This window comes from Barbus barbus, assembly GCF_936440315.1.
Source record: "Barbus barbus genome assembly, chromosome: 39".
In the NCBI taxonomy this organism is placed as follows: domain Eukaryota; kingdom Metazoa; phylum Chordata; class Actinopteri; order Cypriniformes; family Cyprinidae; genus Barbus; species Barbus barbus.
Genome location: NC_136717.1, coordinates 21,923,906 through 21,942,141, shown reverse-complemented (window position 1 = coordinate 21,942,141; position 18,236 = coordinate 21,923,906). Strand labels below are relative to the sequence as shown.

Sequence of the window (18,236 nt, the reverse complement as noted above, 5' to 3'; positions counted from 1 at the left end):
AACTGACTCACCGCTTCGTCTACAGAAACAGGAGAGCTAAAGCTCATTATATGTTGTTTGCCATCCTGCCCTCTGGCATCACCTGAAGGGTCCTCCATGCTCAAAGACCCAAGAGTTGGAGCCTTATCTGACTAACTGTTCTCATTGTTTTCACAAAGACTATGCACGTAGACCACACAAAAGAACAGCTTATTGTAATTTTGAACCCCCCTGGTAGCATGCTAGTAGGTCATTGTTTGAAAAGGGGGGAGACCAGTTGCGATAACTAGGAAATTTTGGCTCTTCTTGGATCATCTTTTGTAAAGAAAATTTAGCAAAACTGAGCAAGTAACAGTTAATCATCGATTTGACTACAACCAGCCTGCATGTGTCTGCAACTCAGCAAGGAGGAAGTTGTATGGAGACAGGCATGATCCACTTTTATACCTGGAGTACAGCAAGCAGGTTTGCATTAAACTGAGAACATTCACCAAAGTTAAGCTTTTTCTTCACACTCTACTTCTACACTATTCTAGGCCATTAATGTGGTCTGCTCTTACTTAAACACTGCACATTATGATGCCCCTGATGTTCAACTGAGAAAACAAGGTGCTGAATGTTGAAAATGTTATGCCCTCAACAGGCACAGCTTCCGTACATAGCTGAAGAAGTACTAAATGTGCTACAACTAGTGGCAACATCATTTGCATTTGAAATGACCCATTTGAGACAGTACTTTTGTCGAATTGTGCTAGTCATAAGACCTTTTGGTGATGTGTCAAGCAGAGTTCAACTTCATGCAAATGCATAATGATGTGATTTGGGCAACTACCAATAAAGAGTGGAGCTCACATAATACACCTCCTAACACAGTTAGGTACGACACTCGAGAAAGAACACCTACTAACAACCAAATGAAAATGTGACTTCCAACAATTCAATCTTTGCCAGTCCTTTTCGCCAAGAAGTGGGATACATCTATGCACTTCAAGTTCAAATAAGTAAAGTTTGATTCATAGGATGAACATCGAGCTTGAAAGTAAAGCGGAACAAGAAAGCAAGCATTGCTGACCCATCTAGGGCAAAAGCCACAGTGTTAGTAAGCACTGACAGCACAGAGTGAGCTTCCTCATCAGATGTTTTACACAGAGGAAGCTGAAAGCTTCCTTTTCCCTTTTGATGACACAAATGCAAAGACAGAATAGACAGCAGCAAAACAAGAACATCAGACAGAGCAAGAGAGCTGCAGAGAAAACTGAGATGCTTCGTCAACTGAGGTCCAAATTCTTGGATGTTGTTTAAAGTAGCACAGTTGGTATAATAATAGGCATGCCTTTGACGATGCAGAACTCTGCTAAAGTAAAACTTGTAGAATACCAGATAGTACAGTTAATAATGAAATCTTGGGAAACAAGGCTTTCAGTCAATGACTAAAACAAGCTTTATGGTGCTCAGGCTTTACTGATCATCAGGGCTGCCTCAAATCCATTAAGCCTGAAAGTGGAGTGAATATGTTTGTTCTTGCCATCACAAGCCTCAGAGCAAAGCGTACCAGATTAGGGCATCAGGCCTGCATTCCTTCGGCTTGGGAGAATCACATGTGAAGCGTCACGGCACTGCCATTCTGACTGACTCTGTCTGGAAACAGGAGAACTCGATGAGGATGACCCAACAAGAACAAGAGCGCAGGGCTTCCACTTTATACTTTCCAGTGGTACTATCTTGGATTCTTTCTGTCTTTTGGTGTCCGTTCCAATGGCGTACAGTGGACAATGAGAGCAGAGAGGATGTCACACGGACAAGAGTGAAGGAAGATTATTTTATACAACAGATTTTAGGTAACACTGGAGCTCTAGTGAGGGATTTTTTTACACAATCCAAAACTGCTTTTTATGGAGAGTGAACCTTTGAGCACTATACTCCAGTATTTATGAAGCTGGAGGTGGACAGAATATTTTAGACTTCCTATCCTCTTCACATTTATACACACAATGAAACCAAGAGTAGGATTATCTACATATGTGGAACATAATTTTGGTCAGACAGACGGCCACTGGTGCTCATTTCTCCCTTAACCCCACTAACCTATGCAGGGTCATAGACAGGTCACCATCCCGTGGGAACGTCCAGCAAGGCAGGAACCAGCCACCTGACTGTCACATTCCACACGGGAGAGGCAGAAGACAGATAAACTGCCTCAAGGGAAGGAATGTTAAAGGGTCATTGGGGACTTAGTAGGAAGTACTTTTATAAGGAAATGGATTCACACATTTTTCACAATTTCAGGTGAAATCCACACGAATAGTATTCATAGAACAACAATCACTATCATTTCACACTAAGAATCAAGTGGAGGTGTGCGACAGTCAACCAGAAGGATTTCTATAGAATTTACTATAAGAAATTGCATAACTCAACCAATCAAAACAGAGCTTGCCAGATTGTCAAAGTCTATGTGCAATATCCACAAATCGTGGCTGTGCGATTTGAGACTCGGTATACAATGACCTGGGAGGGTCACCGTGACCGACGTAGAGCATCAATGTAGAGTTGGGTACAACAGCTGAGATGAGATTGTGCCACACTTCTTGGTTTTTTCATTCCTGAAGCTCATGTGAGAGCTAAAACATTCCCTCGGGCCAACTCTACCCCACGTCATTACCCAAAACTGTCTGCTCCAGTTCTGACCATGGAGTGGAATGACAGTGGCAGATGAGGTGTGGCTATTTTTAGCTTGTAAATGGGGGAAGAAAAATCAAGATTCTGGAATGAATGAATACTTTTTATTTTTTTGTATGTACTACGGTGGCCGAGAAGTGCAAAACAAATCACGATTCTGAAAACAAAATAACAAATTACAAATGCAAATCTAAAAAACAAAATAACAATTCAAAAAACACAACAATTCCGAAAACATTATAACAAGTCAGAAAACACAATGACAAATCCGAAAACAAACTAACAAATCAGAAAACAAATTAACAAATCAGAAAACACAATGACAAATCCGAAAACAAATTAACAAATGAGAAAACACAACGACAAATCAGACAAACCGGAAGAGGTAGGTATAGTTTGAGACAGCGCCGTTGGTTTGGGAATAGAGTACTCATCGCTGATTGGACGAGACATCTTGTCAATCAAGGTGTACAGGAAGAACCAAAAGAAGAACAGCAGGTCAATCATTGACACCATCAGCTCCAGTGGTGCAGATGGTAGAGCGTGTGTCATTGTGCTTTGGGACGCGATCGACCCGGATTGGAGTCCGCCTTTTGCCGAACTTTATTTTTTCTCCCTTTTCAAATCTCGTATCGCATCAGAAAGGCATTTATTTTCAATAAAAATTAAGGAAATAATCCAAAAGTTGAAAATAAAGTATCGGGTAGGGTTAGGGTAGGTGTAGGGAGAGCTTTATTGTACCAATAAGGTGGCATCAATTTGAATTAAAATTATAATTTACATTCAATACGTTATTATTGCATGCTGTTTTTTTTCGGATTTGTCATTGTGTTTTCTGACTTGTTATAATGTTTTCTGAATTGTTGTTGTGTTTTCTGAATTGTTATTTTGTTTTTTAGATTTGCATTTGCGTTTGTAATTTGTTATTTTGTTTTCAGAATCGTGATTTGTTTTGCACTTCTCGTAATGTACAACCTCTCAACACTGAGAGGTAGGGCTGCACGATATTTGCATGCGATAGTCATGCGCATCTCGTCAGTAAAGCCGGTTCCGTGACTAGCGCTAAATCTCCATCACCTGTTTTCAAATGGAACGCCATTTAATACACAAAGACGTACTTCACCGACAAGCTATGCAATTCGTGCTCAGAATCGCAGATGAATATCCTGCGATATTGAACGTGATATTGTGCAGCTTTTCAGTGAACTACGGCTCTGTGTAATAAATGCAGCTCCATTTGAAAACAGGTGATGGAGATTTAGCACTAATTGTTAAATATGCAAGCTCAATTTCACACATCTATTTTACACTGTGCTAAAAGGCTTTCTGTTAACCATTTCAGCCAAGCAACCTACTTCTAATGTTTATCAAACTCCAAAATATCTTGAATCCGTACAGCTATTCTGAGCTTTCAGCTTGGTTTGTGGTTGGGTGAAGCAGACAATACAAGAGAGAGCTTCATTCAATCGAATGTCCCCCTCCTTTACGTTTTTTTGTCCTCTTTTAAAGCTGACGTCCTGCCACAAGAATCCAGAGAATGTGAACACGAAACAGCCACTGAAGGAGGAGTTGCAAGTCCAACCAGCCTACTTTGCAAAAAGCCACTTCAAGAGCAGCCTCTAAGATGCTCGTCATACTGGATACAAGGTTTACATGTTTCCAAATTTAGGGTATGCTACGTCATTGGAATGAAATCACAGAATGAAAAACTGAACCCCCTTCTGAACAGTCAGAATCAATCTGACAATAACTGCAATCAATTTGATTAACTAATCAGCATATTATACATGTAATTTGACTAACAATTTTAACTGATCAGCACCCCTATTAGAAATATGTCCATTAAATGGTAATGACGCACAGCGTACAACAAACTAGAACAAATGGGGTCAGTAGGGTGAATGTAATTGAGGGCGAGACTGAATGGTATAAGCACTATGTGCATGTGTAAACAGCATCTTAAGAGGCTTATTGAATAAAATGAGGGGCAGTTAGGACAAGGGGCTGAGGTGAGCAATGAAACGTGAGGAATTTATTGCCCTCCCATTGTGACCTTTAACACACTTACGCTACCTACAAAACTACCAGGACAGAGAGACAATGAGGAGACCGCGAGAGATCAAACCGGATTTTCCTCACAAGTCTTGAAACTTGAATTACAGTGTTCCATATCACATGCTATAGATCAGGATCTCAAAGAGGAGATGAGCACAGTGTTGCAGGACTGGGCTCCAACAAGCCTCGGCAGGCTAAAAAAACTCCCATGTCAGAGACAGACGAGCAGCTGTATGAGATTATGCATTCTTTTGGAAGGAGTACAACCTGCTTTATGTTACCTGTGAAGTATTTACAGTGGACCTGTCCTTTAGAGAGTTACTATGCAGGCATATACTAACTTGCTTGTTGCAATACGCTACTCAAACCATTTGTTGAAATTAAGCTGCATTCAAAAATGTCATAGTACTGACATCACAGCCATTAACAGAGTAAAAAAGTAAAATGCTACAAAAGTTTAAAACACTTTACAGAGCAAATATCAAGTTATCACATGGAGCGAGGCTGAGGGTAACTGACAGACTCAGTAGTAGGAAATAGATTTATTATGAATCTAGTGAGAAGTGAAACCGCAACAGCCTCTAAACTTGAGCGGAAGGCAAAAAAGACAAGAGAATCTCTTTGAGCAAAGAGCTGTCAGAGTATGTCTTGAATGCACACATTTACTGCTTTGCATACAGTTTTCTGTCATTGTGCAACTGTAGAGGTTTAAAAAAAGATTACCTTGGAAAAAACATCAGATTCACATTAAGTGGAGATAAAACAGTGCAAGTGAAACTTAATGCCAATCAGATAGCATCTAACAATGGCATGGCCCTCAGTATATTTCCATTTACAATTAAATATTTTTTTCCTTCCAGCCCGTGTAAGACACAATGGATAAACACACATACACACGGGCCAGTACTGTAAATGAGGAAGGAGATCAGCGCTTGCAAATGAAGGAAGCGTTGCTCCTGTCTTTGTCTTTCTCACTCCTTGGGAAAAAAATGGATTTCAACAATGAAAAGGGAAACGGCCATGGCTAGAATCCATGGGATTGGATTTCTTCCTCAACTGTTCCCCTAACATCCTCTGCATTATTCACAGATGACGACACTCTCTCTGGGGCATGTCTCTTTTAAACTGACCCGGTGTTTAGGCACCTCCTGCACAAATTCCTGCACTGTGCTATCTCACAGCTAGCATATGGTGATAAGGCTGATAGTGCGACAGCCGCCTGGTTTTAAATAGTTTAGGTCAACAACTTGCATCTGGATTAGAGTATACATTTGTGAAGTGAGTAAATGTATGGACATAGGACCCTGTGTGAGTGTGTGTGCATGTGTTTAGACAACTAATTGCAAGTGGTTTCCATTCCTCACGTCTGCTGGAAAAGCTCATGAAGAAAAAAAAAGCGTGTGATGTGTGGAGAAGTGGATGCCAACCAGCTTACATACCATTAGGGAACTAAAATCACATTAAAATCACACACAACTTCACAATGTTTACAAAAAAATGGGTAAGAGAATGTTAGAGTGAAGATGAGAGAACATACACAAATCAGAAAGAAGAAAATGTGAGTGGATCTTGCTTTTTTTCAATGGTTTCATCATCTGAAATTTATAAGCCAAATCACCAAATCTCTCATTTAACAGGCCACACAATTTGAAGTATCATCAATGTTTGTAGCACAAACTGTGCAGGACAAATTACACACCTACGTTTAATACCGAGGGTCAGGGGTTTGTTAACCAAGTATGAGTAATACTATGTGGTACTTGCTAAGTGAAGATTAACATCACATCCAAAATATTATGACTGCACCCTGCTTTGTTTCAGCTCTGTAACTATTTGGCATTTTAGAAAAACATTTGGCAGAGAGATAGATGGGAATGAAGTGAAAAGACGGAGGGGGGACTGAATTCTTCACAGTACATTTAGCTCTTGCTCGCCCTTTCATGTCTTTACTATTATAATTCAGCTGAATAGAAAAACAAAAGTGTAAAGGGATGCCTCGGCTCCCATTAGGACAGCCTTTGCTCGCATCTCCCTGAATCAATGAGGAATGAATTGGGGGGATGTCGGCCTTTGTCATCCCACTAGCTCATCTATGATTCAACACATACCAAGGCTATGAGGACAAGAGAGACCCATTTTTAATCCAATAAAAATATTCAGCGTGATAAGGATTTACTGATGCATGCTGGGTAACTAAAGCCACTATTCAAACAACTGATAGCACAATTCGAAGTAACTTGCTACTAAATACGTAATAATTGCATCCTAATGGAGGAACTGGTGAACATTAGAAGTTCAGACAAATAGGAGGAAGCGTTTGAGTCAATCCATGGAAAGAAACTAATTCCCAAGTGATCTCAAATGCGAGAAAAAACAAGCTCGGCAGATGAATCAGCTCTGGGAAATAAAGCAGTTTAGATGTCTCATTAACAAAGTTGACTAGATAATCTTCTTTCCTCTTCTGCATCCAAGAAAAATCTCTTTTACTGATGCACAGTAAGACTTCAAATACTTTACAACTACTAAAGCGTCCTGAAAATGAAAGAGAGAGAGAGAGAGAGAGTGGGGGCGGACACAAAGCAACCCTCCCTGATGTCCTAGCATCGCTCACCCCTTGATTTGTTTTCCTGCACCCTCCCTTTGTCAAAGCAATCTGGGGGTTTCCAGTGGCCAGACCTCTGCTCCTGCTTGCCCTTTGACCCTTGAATTACTTAGAGTTGGTCTAAAGACCTTGATCCATCTTTAAATGCAGAGCACATCCCCCTTTTAGCAAGTGTCCACAGTTAATAATGCTACTTTGCTTCCACCAATGCACATCGGTTCAAACCCCTAGTCCTGACAACACTGGCACCATCCACTCTTACATTCCACAGTCTTCCACCCCACCCGCATTGCATATTTTACACACTTTCATCTGTATGTGCTTTGACATGTTTATGTAATGGTTTAAATCTATGAGCACTTGGGAGGAATTACTAAAACAGTCTGATATCAGTCTGCCCATTGTGTATAACGCTTCAGTTTATGCACAAGGACCTTCACCAGGCAACTAACAACAATCCATCTTTATCTGTGTGCAGTTATACTTGCTCCACGAAAGGTCCATTCTGAGTAGAAACTAGATATCAGGACAAACACAGAGGGTCTTGTGATATTTAGAGGGAACACTCGAGCTTGTACGTAATGAGATCCAACTGAGTTTCACTTGCCAAGACCCAATTTGTCAGATTTAGATGTCAAGGTGTTAAAAAAGAAAGAAAAAGACAACTGGCCTAATGTAACTCTACTCTTGATTTGAAACTAAAATAGCTCTGTCAAGACAGTAACAGGCTAATCAATGCAAATAACATTTTGCAAGTGCACGAATGTAGATGTGAGCATGTGATAAATACAATGTACAATTGAACACTTGAAATGGTCTAGAAGTAACAAACCTCTGTATTGAGGTTTCTATCCCAGTAAATCAGATTTTATATTACTTGGATAAGTTATTGTTAACATATTGACATTAACTAACATGCTCTGCCATGACAGTCAAAAGCAAAAACTTCAAAAGCATAGCAAAAAAAAAAACCACACAAATACAGTGGTTCTCAACAAGAAGGCAGTAGAATTAGGACTATTCAAAATTATTTAAATTAATAGATTATTATTAACACAATTTGTTTTACAATTTTTTTTTTAAAAACATGCAGTTCTCTGAAACTTCTAGAATTAAAAAAAAGAATTAAACATGTAGAATTAAACATGTAGTCTACATGCTTTAACTTTGCGATTTTTGAATGCAACAATGAACAATATAGGGGAAGTCGTGGCCTAATGGTTAGAGAGTCGGACTCGTAATCCAAAGGGTTCGAGTCTCGGGCCAGCAGGGATTGTAGGTGGGGGGAGTGAATGTCCAGCGCTCTCTCCACCCTCAATACCACGACTGAGGTGCCCTTGAGCAAGGCACCGAACCCCCAACTGCTTCCCGGGCGCCGCAGCATAAATGGCTGCCCACTGCTGTGTTCATGGTGTGTGTGTGTGCAGTGTGCAGTGTACGTTGGATGGGTTAAATGCAGAGCACGAATTCCGAGTATGGGTCACCATACTTGGCACTATGTCACTTCACATATAAATCAAGCTAACATCTGCATTCAAGAAAAATGCAAGTTCCTGATATGCAAGTTTGACGTTATCAGGAATTCATATGACAATACTATTGTGCTTTGCATTTCTGCAGGTGGTGCTGTAGGATGTACAACTGTAAAATGTCTTTATTTGATCTTTCAGGTCAACTACTATAATGGCAGAGCAATGGTTTGAAGAGAACTTTGCTGACTCAGTTGGTTAACATGTTGGCATTTTTACAGCTGACTATCTGATTCTGAATAAGCATGTACAACAAGGCCATGCATGACAGGATCACCTACATACATGTATACAGTATGTTTTGGGCCTAACCTGCAACTTCACCAAAGTTGTTCTTCAACCTCATCCTGTAGTGCCACCATAAGAACCATGACCACAAAACTGCACAAACAAGTTACACCAACATGACTTCCTGTTGAAAGCCTGGCATTCATTTTTGAATTGATCGGTCTGTTATGTTTCACATGAGCACTTTGAAGAGTTCACATCAAACAACATAGACATCCTTTGCAATTAATGAAAGGTGAACATAGTTGATAATGGGGTCAGTCGTGGCCTAATGGATAGAGAGTTGGATTTGTAACCCGAAGGTTGTGGGTTCGAGTCTCAGATCTGGCAGGGATTGTAGGCGGGGGAGTGAATAACCAACACTCTCTCCACCCTCAATACCACGACTGAGGTGAGACCCTTGAGCAAGGCACCGAACCCCCAACTGCTCCCCAGGCGCCGCAGCATTGGCTGCCCACTGCTCCGGGTGTATGTTCAATGTGTACACTTGGATGGGTTAAATGCAGAGCACAAATTCAGAGTATGGGTCACCATACTTGGCCACACATCACTTCCCCTTTCCCCTTTTAACATGGTAGCTTCTTACCTGAAGTTCACACCATGCTACTTCCACCGTAGTCTCCGTATCCAAGCCCTTGTAGACGGTTTTGAATGAGCCGCGTCCAATCTCGATGTCAAATTTGAGGAAACGCCCATCGGGTGAGGTGCCTACAGCTTTGGTCTCCACTTCTTCATCCTCCTGAACCTTTTTCTCAGCCTCCCTCTGCTCAGCTTCAGCACGGGCCCTCGCCGCCCCTTTCTCCTCCTCTTCCTCCTCACGTTTGTCTGCTACTCCGCTCTCCTGCTCCTTGTCGCCCAAATCGCTGGGCTCCTTCTCCACCATCCCAAGGGCCTCACTCTGCCTCACACCCACATCCTGCACAGATGGGCTCTGTACCTCCACAATCCCATCAACCCCAGCAGCTCTTCCATCCTCTGCATGTTCTTTCAATACAACACCCAAAACACCCACTTGGGTGTCAATGGTAACTTCAGGGGCCGAACCCAGCACCACAGGCACAATCAACTGCTCGCAGTCTGGAGACGAGTTGGGGATGCAGGCTTTGCTGGGCAAGTCGAGGGCTGTGGCATTGGAGTCACAGATGACACTACGCCTAAAAAATCTGTGCTCAGCCGTCTTCAGATCTTTATCCATGGTGTGGCGTCGTTTTATGACCTCCGTGTCTAGCTTCTCACCCACCAGTGAGTCCGAACCGGAGCCGTTCACATTCTTTGGAGGTGGAGGGGCCAAGAAGGTCACCACCTTGTTGGGATTTTCCGACGACATCTCTCCAGGAAAAAAAAAACTAACTTAAATGTATAAATAAATTAATATGAAAAAACTCAAATGTAAACTTGACCTTTTGCGGAAATTTCCACTTTCTGCTTTTGACTGTGGCACAAAAAGCCTATGAAAAAAAAACCGTGAACCACAAGAGTTTGCTGGAAGGCCCCCTCCGTGGGGTATTCCTTACTAACAGTTACTCTTACAGTGTAAAGGGCCAGAGCCCAAGAGAGGTGGTGTTCTTTTATAAACGTAAAAGAACAAGACACAGTCACTGAGAGGCAAGCACTGATGGTGACAGACAAAAACTGTCAAATCCACTTCATCCATCCTGCAGTGACCCGGAGACAGCCGTCATTGGGCATAAGGGACCGCAAGAGGGAAAAGGCCAAGAGCCTTGATATTCTTCAGACCTTCAGAGTGCAGGAAACCTGGCTCCGAAACCCCAAAACCAGGTCCAGGTTTACTAAAAGGGACATATAAAGAACATATTATTTCACACTCAAGTTTATGTTTCCTGGTTTAACAGCACTAAAAGCTGTTCTCCATTCTAATAAGCATTTTAAAATGATAATAACAGCATTACTTATCTGAGAAATAATACATATTAGCTTTTAAACAGCACTACATTTTCAGTATTACGTTTAAAGCAGCTACAAAAGTTGACATTAAATGCAAACGTAAGCCACTTCGAAGCCTTTTGCTAACTTGGGTTTCTGTGTGTGTGACTGCTGGGCTTTCACAGGTGTTCAGTTTCAATCGTATACATATAAAAAATAAAATGTTGTGCCTCAAAATGTCAACAAAACAAACCCGTGTAATGGATGAACACGTCTACTGCGCACGCGGGGGTCGCGAGACGGGTCGCCCTGGTTACGTGGGGTGGCCAGCTGAGATTTGGGGGATTTTTGTAATTTTCCAGCAAAAGACAAGCACAATACTCAAACAATCTCTGGCGTATTTTGCATTTTGGACGCATTTAAATGATTAAAAGTTATCAGCGACGTTTTTGAAAAGTTGCCAAGCAACGGCGAACGTTGGTCTCGAGCTCGTTCTGAAAATAATGCCACGCGCGTTTAATAGCGTTTTTTTGAACAGGAAGCGCTACAGACGCAAAATACCAGACTACAAAACACAAAGGATTTTTAATATTGTGAGCCTGTCAACCCATAATAAACAAGCAGGTATATACAATTTCTGCGGCAATGATAAAATAGGAGGCTGGCCAGCGATTACCTTTCGTATCGTCATATCCATTCCCCTCTGATGTAGACAAAGCGACAGCTGCATTTGCTTGAGTTGACCGATCGAGAAATTTAAGAGAGATAATCGCCAAATAGTTATAAAGACAAAAAAGAATCACGGCTGGAAAACCGAATGATCAGAAAATACCAATTCCATTGATTCAGCAGAGCTACGCGTTCATCGTGCTGTTTGCTCTACAGGCCAAGTTCAACACGGGTTGATGCAATGACTCTATTAAATTCGGTATCCAGCGTAACGATGTATCCCGTGATAAAACATTATGGCAAATCAACAACAGAGTCCGGTTCCGGTCGACTGCACGCGGATCCGCTGCAAACCACCGATTTTCCTCTGTTCACGTGAACAATGCAACAACATCCACTGCGGTTCGCATTCGCTGCTGTCGTTATCCTTATGCAGCAGTCGACAAATGACAACTGATAGTCTCCATATGCAGCATTAGGGTTTCTCTGGAAGTGCTGCTCTTGGATCGGGTGGTGTTATTAAGACTCCAGTCTGTCACGTTGGTTTTAGCTCCGAGGCTGCTGCTGTCGTCTACCCTCCCACTGAATACTGACAGCAGAGATGCCAGCCGATAGACAGTGTCTCACAACGGCCTGAAGAGGTCGCTGTTTCCCTCCTCAGTTTATTTACAAAATTGCTGTGCAAAAGTTGATTCCTTTCCTCAGCAGCAGGTTCAAATGAATGCTGTTTTCTTCGAGTAACCTATACTTTTGTTTGCAATGCGGATTCTTATTTTGTCCTAAAATGTGTAAGAAACTGACATTCTCAATGTCGGTGTATCCTTATCTAAGTGTTTCTTTGACAGGCGGTGTTGTGTAATGCGTGTCAGTTGCACACTCTCTTATCTAAAGTGCTTATTAAGAGCTTGCTTCAAGTTGGACCACAGCAGAGATGCCAATGCATCTCGTTTGCCCTGGCATGGAATTCTGTTCAGGCCGTTAAACTTAAACTTCTGGCACATGTGCTTTTTTTTTTTACTGTACAAATAAAAGGCTTTTCAAATTCCAGCACGTTCCATGCAACAAAAATATTTTTTTCTTTGTAATTCATTACAGATGATGGGCATCAAATAATGATGCATGAAACTGTTAACAGTCCTTCGGGGGAAAAAAAGTGCATGCACATCTATTGGAAACTAGATAATAATTAGACATATGAATCATGAAGCAAATTTAAAATGCTATTTGAAAAGATATCCAACAATGAAAGCAAAAACTAAAATACCATATTTACTGTAAGTGATCGGTGCTTTATTAAAAAGGATGAAAGAGGAAGCACATACGCTAAGCATGATTTCAATGGTTATTTTGCTCAAATTATTTTTTTTTATTATTATTTAATTATGCAAATTTCTCCTTGGTTTTTGTTATACATTTCACTTTATATTTTTGCTAAACTTAACACATTCAGTTTTATATTTAAATAAAATATTAATTCTAATGTAGGAAATTGCAAATACAATTTATGTTGAATTTTGATCTTGCAAAAAATGTTAAACATAAAAGCATGGGAAACGTAAATTCAAATAAAGAAGCATCATTGTTTTTTGTTCTCTTTTTCTCTGGCCAGACTGTTTCCTCAAAGCCTATTAATATGAAGCCCCTTATAACACATTTGTTTTTCTTTTTTGCATTCCCTTCCTCCGCAGATGGCACACACGAGCAGGATCTTTCCTAACATTGCAGATTCTCTATGGAGGCCCTACTGCTACATAAAACCACCTGTGGGGTCCAAAGAGGTGACACAAGCATGTGCAAGATGTGCTAGTCGAGTAAGACAGTAAGGTGTCGAGGTCACGGTATGTGTCTTTGATTGCACCCAGAGAGGCTGTTTGTTTTGGATGCATTGACTGTGGGATGGGTACAATTTGTTCCCCTGCCCAAATGAAGGCAGTGATTGAGCCCTGTTGACGTACAGGTCAATTGAGAGCATGTGGAAATTTCACACTGGTAAGAATAACACGGGTAAGAAGACCGCATTAACATACATTAACAAACCTTTTACTAGTTGGCTAATTAATTTGGGCAAACAGAATGTGTCAAATGAGTCCACACAGCTGATAAAAGCATGACTCCAGTCAATCAATTAACATCTTGTAAAGTGTAAAGCTGTGTGTTTGTACTCATATTTTTGCCAGAAGCAGAGGTTTAAAGTTCAAACACTTAAACGTTGAATTTGGACATTTGTGGATTACTTGTGGATTATTGTGATGTTTTTATCAGCTGTTTGGACTCTCATTCTGACGGCACCCATTCACTGCAGAGGATCCATTGGTGAGCAAGTTGCAATGCTAATTTTCTCCAAATCTGTTTTGATGAAGAAACAAACTCATCTACATCTTGGATGGCCTGAGGGTGAGTAAATTTTCAGCAGATTTTCATTTTTGGGTGAACTATTTCTTTAAGTGAGTGTGAAAATTAGATTAGAGAAGTAACAAAATAAGTACTCAGAAAGAAAACAAATTCAAGCTGTAAATTTGCATGTACAGTAATGTAATGTAGCTTCAGTACATCAGTTTATCCACTAAGCGGTGGTAATGAGTGAATGAGAAAAACAGGCATTTTTTTAGCATCCAACATGCATATACTGCATTTGTTGATTATTCATTGTGATAAAAATAATGTATATTTTTAAACATATGTTAGTCCTCTCACTGTGCATTACTGGGATATTGTATTTAGACTGGTCTTTAAGATAACTGCAACACTCCGGAAGGTAAATATTTACTCTGAGATTGAAACAATGCACAAGCTAATCTAAATGAGTGTAAGGAGGGTTATCTTAGTCACCATGTCAAATGCCTACTGGAAAGTTTAACATTCCATTGTAAAGAGCCACTGGATAAACTTTCAGCACACTTGTATGCAAAGTCTGGTCACATACACTGTTTAATTTAGAGAATATGCAGACCCACTTCATTCAAATTCCAGTTCATGTATCAGGAAACATTGCAGCTCATGCAAACGGTAGAAAATGTTGCCCAACTTTTTTTTTTCTTTTGTATTGTGTGCAAAAAAGGCAGGTTTTTTTTTGTTTTTTTAAACTGAGCTTAAAAAATCTAAATGAGACTCGTTGTAAACATATGCATTGCATAACTTGGTCATAAGACAAATGAACATGGGATTTGACATAAAACAGTAAAGCTTAGTATTTTGGCCCAATTTTGGTTCAGAACACTCTTTAGTTGTCAGAGTGAAGTGATGACAGATGACCTGTCAAATATCTGTGCTTTTGTTCAAACTTCTAAAGCAAGTCCTGTTTGATGGTATGGAGCAGAGGGTACACAATGTACAGCACCCACACTGGGTGGGTGGAGTCTATCTATTGTCTTACATATAGGAAAACAAACCCATTAAAAACTATTTTGTTGATTAACTAAAAGGAAATGTATTTAATTTGTTCATAATGTCTTCATCTCACAAAATTCTACTTCTCAGAATAATTTTTGTCTCTGGTTAAGTTTTTTTTTTTTTTTAATTGGCATAAAGTACCATTCAAAAGTACTTTTGCGGTCTTATTGATTTTTGTTTTGAAAGAAATTAATACATTTATTCATCAAGGGTGCATAAAATCGATCAAAGTTGACTGTAAACACATTTAAAATTAAGATTTCTGTTTTAAATACAAGAATCCTGAAAACAAAAATGCATCATCGTTTCCACAAAAATATTAAGCAACAACTGTTTTTCTTAGCACCAAATCAGCATTTAAGAATGAAGTGGAATAATGGCTTCTGAAATTCAGGTTTTGACAGCAGAGAAATAAATTATATTTTAAAAATAGATTTAAAAAGAAAATAGTTATACTTCAAATTATAATAAAATTGCATAATATTGCTGTTTTTACTGTATTTTTTATCAAATAAATGCAGCCTTGGTGAGCATGTATAGTGCGTGTACAGCACATTAGCTCACATACGGACAGAGTAAGGCAATGCATTGGCCACTTGGACCAGATTCCAACATGGATAGAAGTTCATTTTAATTCAGTCTATTTTAGGCCTCACAGTGGTCATCTGCTCTGGCTTAGGTGTTTGAGGTTACATGCAGAGATGTTTTGGGCACTTGCGGAGCACAAAGAACCACAAATGCCACGTGTCCACCACTATTGCAGCTGCGATGGCACACAGCCCTTGGACTGTGTCAGTGACTGTAGCTGCTAATGCCTCATTGTGTATTTAAGGAGAAGAGCGAGTGCGTGACCAGCACGAGCTGTCACTGTGGGAACAGTCAAAGAGAGCGAACATGCTGCGGTTTAGTTCTTCAGATGAAAGGAATAGTTCGCCCAAAAATTTTAATTTGCTGAAAATGTACTCACCCTTAGGTCATCCAAGATGAGTTTGTTTCTTCATCATTAGCACTTGCTCACTTGCCTCTGCAGTGAATGGGTGCCGTCAGAATGAGAGTTCAAACAGCTGGTAAAAACATCACAATGATCCACACCACACCAGCCCATCAATTAATGTTTTGTAAAGTGAAAAGTTGCATATTAAGAAGGAATAAATCCATAATTAAAACATTTTTAACTTTAAACCATTGTTTCCGGCTAAAAGTTGAGTCCTCTATCCATAATACTGTGAAAAATTGTCTATTCTGAATCAGGAGAGAAATATGCACATGCAGATCAAGCACTGTTTACAAGCAAAAACACACAGCTTTTCACTTCAGAAGACATTAATTGGTGAGCATGTGATGTAATGCTACATTTCAACAAATCTGTTCTGATGAAGAAACAAACTCATCTACATCTTAGATGGCCTGAGTGCATTTTTAAGAAATTGTAATTTTGGGATGAACTATTGAAGCTCTAGACGATGGCGCTGTCGAGTGAATCTTCGTTTCAAAGGGCAAAAATGTCTATCCATTTACCACCTTCTCACAAGAGATTCTCTTTTTTTGGCCCCTGCTTGCTCTTTTTTTTTCTTTTTCATAGTGAGGCCCAGAACCTCAGCAAACACAGGCACATGTTTAACATAACTGCATCGGGGCAGTGCAGTTGAAAGAGCCCTCTGTCAATCCACACCCTTAATGGAGGCTGTTCTTCAGCTCTAGGCCTTTCCCCTTTACATATATCAGCTTCGTTTGATGCTTTTCTTTAGCCAATCCTCTCTGTGTCTGTAATTACAGCAATTATTATTCTCCCTTGCGACTTTGTGAGTCAAATCACTATTGTGACTGCATAATGGTACGTTATGTGCCTTGCTTGAATAATTGCTAACAAGAAAACAAGCAGGTCACTGCCGTTTTGGATGAAAATATCCATTTCATGCTTTAATACTGAACACGCTTTATCCAAATGCTCACTGTTATCTAATATGTGAGGAGCATCCCAAGGCCACATTGTCAGTAGAAAGTGTCCCATAATACAATGGCTGCCGCTGTGTAATGTGTGTCAGAATGCTGTGGTGTATAAAGCTTGAAATGCAATATGCATAATATTGTGTTTTAATCACACAGTATGTGGTCACACCTAAACGGCTGAAGCATTACGACACTGATGGTCATAATAGATTCAGAAAAACCAGTACTTTAGGTTTACTGAGTCAAACTTTGGTCTTTGTGGAGAACCAGTCACACCCTCCTATAATATACATGTGACACGTGAAATGATTCTAAAAGTAGCTATCCATGCTCTAGATAAGATTTCCTCTTATATTTTTGTATGAAATAAGATATTTACTGTTACCAGGAGACATTGATTTAAAAAAAAAAAAATTAAAATACAAATTTCAATCTAATATGGGTTATGAGGATTATGTGCTTATTTCTTGAAGGGATAGTTCACCAAAAAATTGCCCACTCTCGTGTTGTTCCAACCTCATGTGATGCTTTATATAATGAAAGTAAACGAGTTGTGGAGATGTGAAACTTCAAAATTATATATCAATATTCCAAGTTTTCTGAATATTCCAAAATTTGCTGGAAAAAAAAAGAAATTTAAGTCACCGTTCACAAAAAACTCTTGACATCCACCTTAGATCTCCTTAATGTGTTCATGAGAGAAGTAGCATTGTCTAATTCGTGAATGAATCATTCTTTTGAATCAGATCTTTTCAATGAATCATTTGAGTAAGTTTGCAAAAAAACAGTCTAAATAATTGATTTAGTAATTAGACTGGTCCAATTCACGTTCATCTGGTCCAATATCCAATTCATATACATAAAAAAAATAATAATAATTGAATGAATTGGATGATTCAGTAGAAATTAGACTGATTCAACTCTTTAACTCAATGATTCACTGGATTTGGTCTGTTTGTCATACAAAGCTATCAAATTGCTTGTGTTAGAATATAACACAAACGTCTTATGAATTATATCTGTAATGTTTTTATGAAACTTTTATGGTTCTTTTAGTCCTTTTTAAGACCTTCATTGTGATTGCATAAAAAGAAAGTCATACAGGTTTGGAATGACATGAGGATGAGTGACAAAACTTATTTCTGGAAAAACTATCCCTTTAAAGCCGAAGTGCACTCTTAAAAATAAGAGTGCTTCATGATGCCATAAAA

General features: G+C 39.7%; 1 protein-coding gene across 1 annotated transcript in view; it reads right to left on the bottom strand.

Annotated features, from left to right (window-relative positions):
- LOC306858421 (serine/threonine-protein kinase WNK1-like) overlaps positions 1 to 12,277 on the bottom strand; it is a 77,354-nt gene extending 65,077 nt beyond the window's left edge. The window contains exons 1-2 of the mRNA XM_079398966.1: positions 11,693 to 12,277; positions 9,719 to 10,922 (exon numbers count right to left, since the gene is read on the bottom strand). Of these exons, the coding sequence (XP_079255092.1) occupies positions 9,719 to 10,459 (741 nt within the window). The 5' untranslated portion in view covers positions 10,460 to 10,922; positions 11,693 to 12,277. The remainder of the gene's footprint in view (positions 1 to 9,718; positions 10,923 to 11,692) is intronic.
- Positions 12,278 to 18,236: the final 5,959 nt, after the last annotated feature.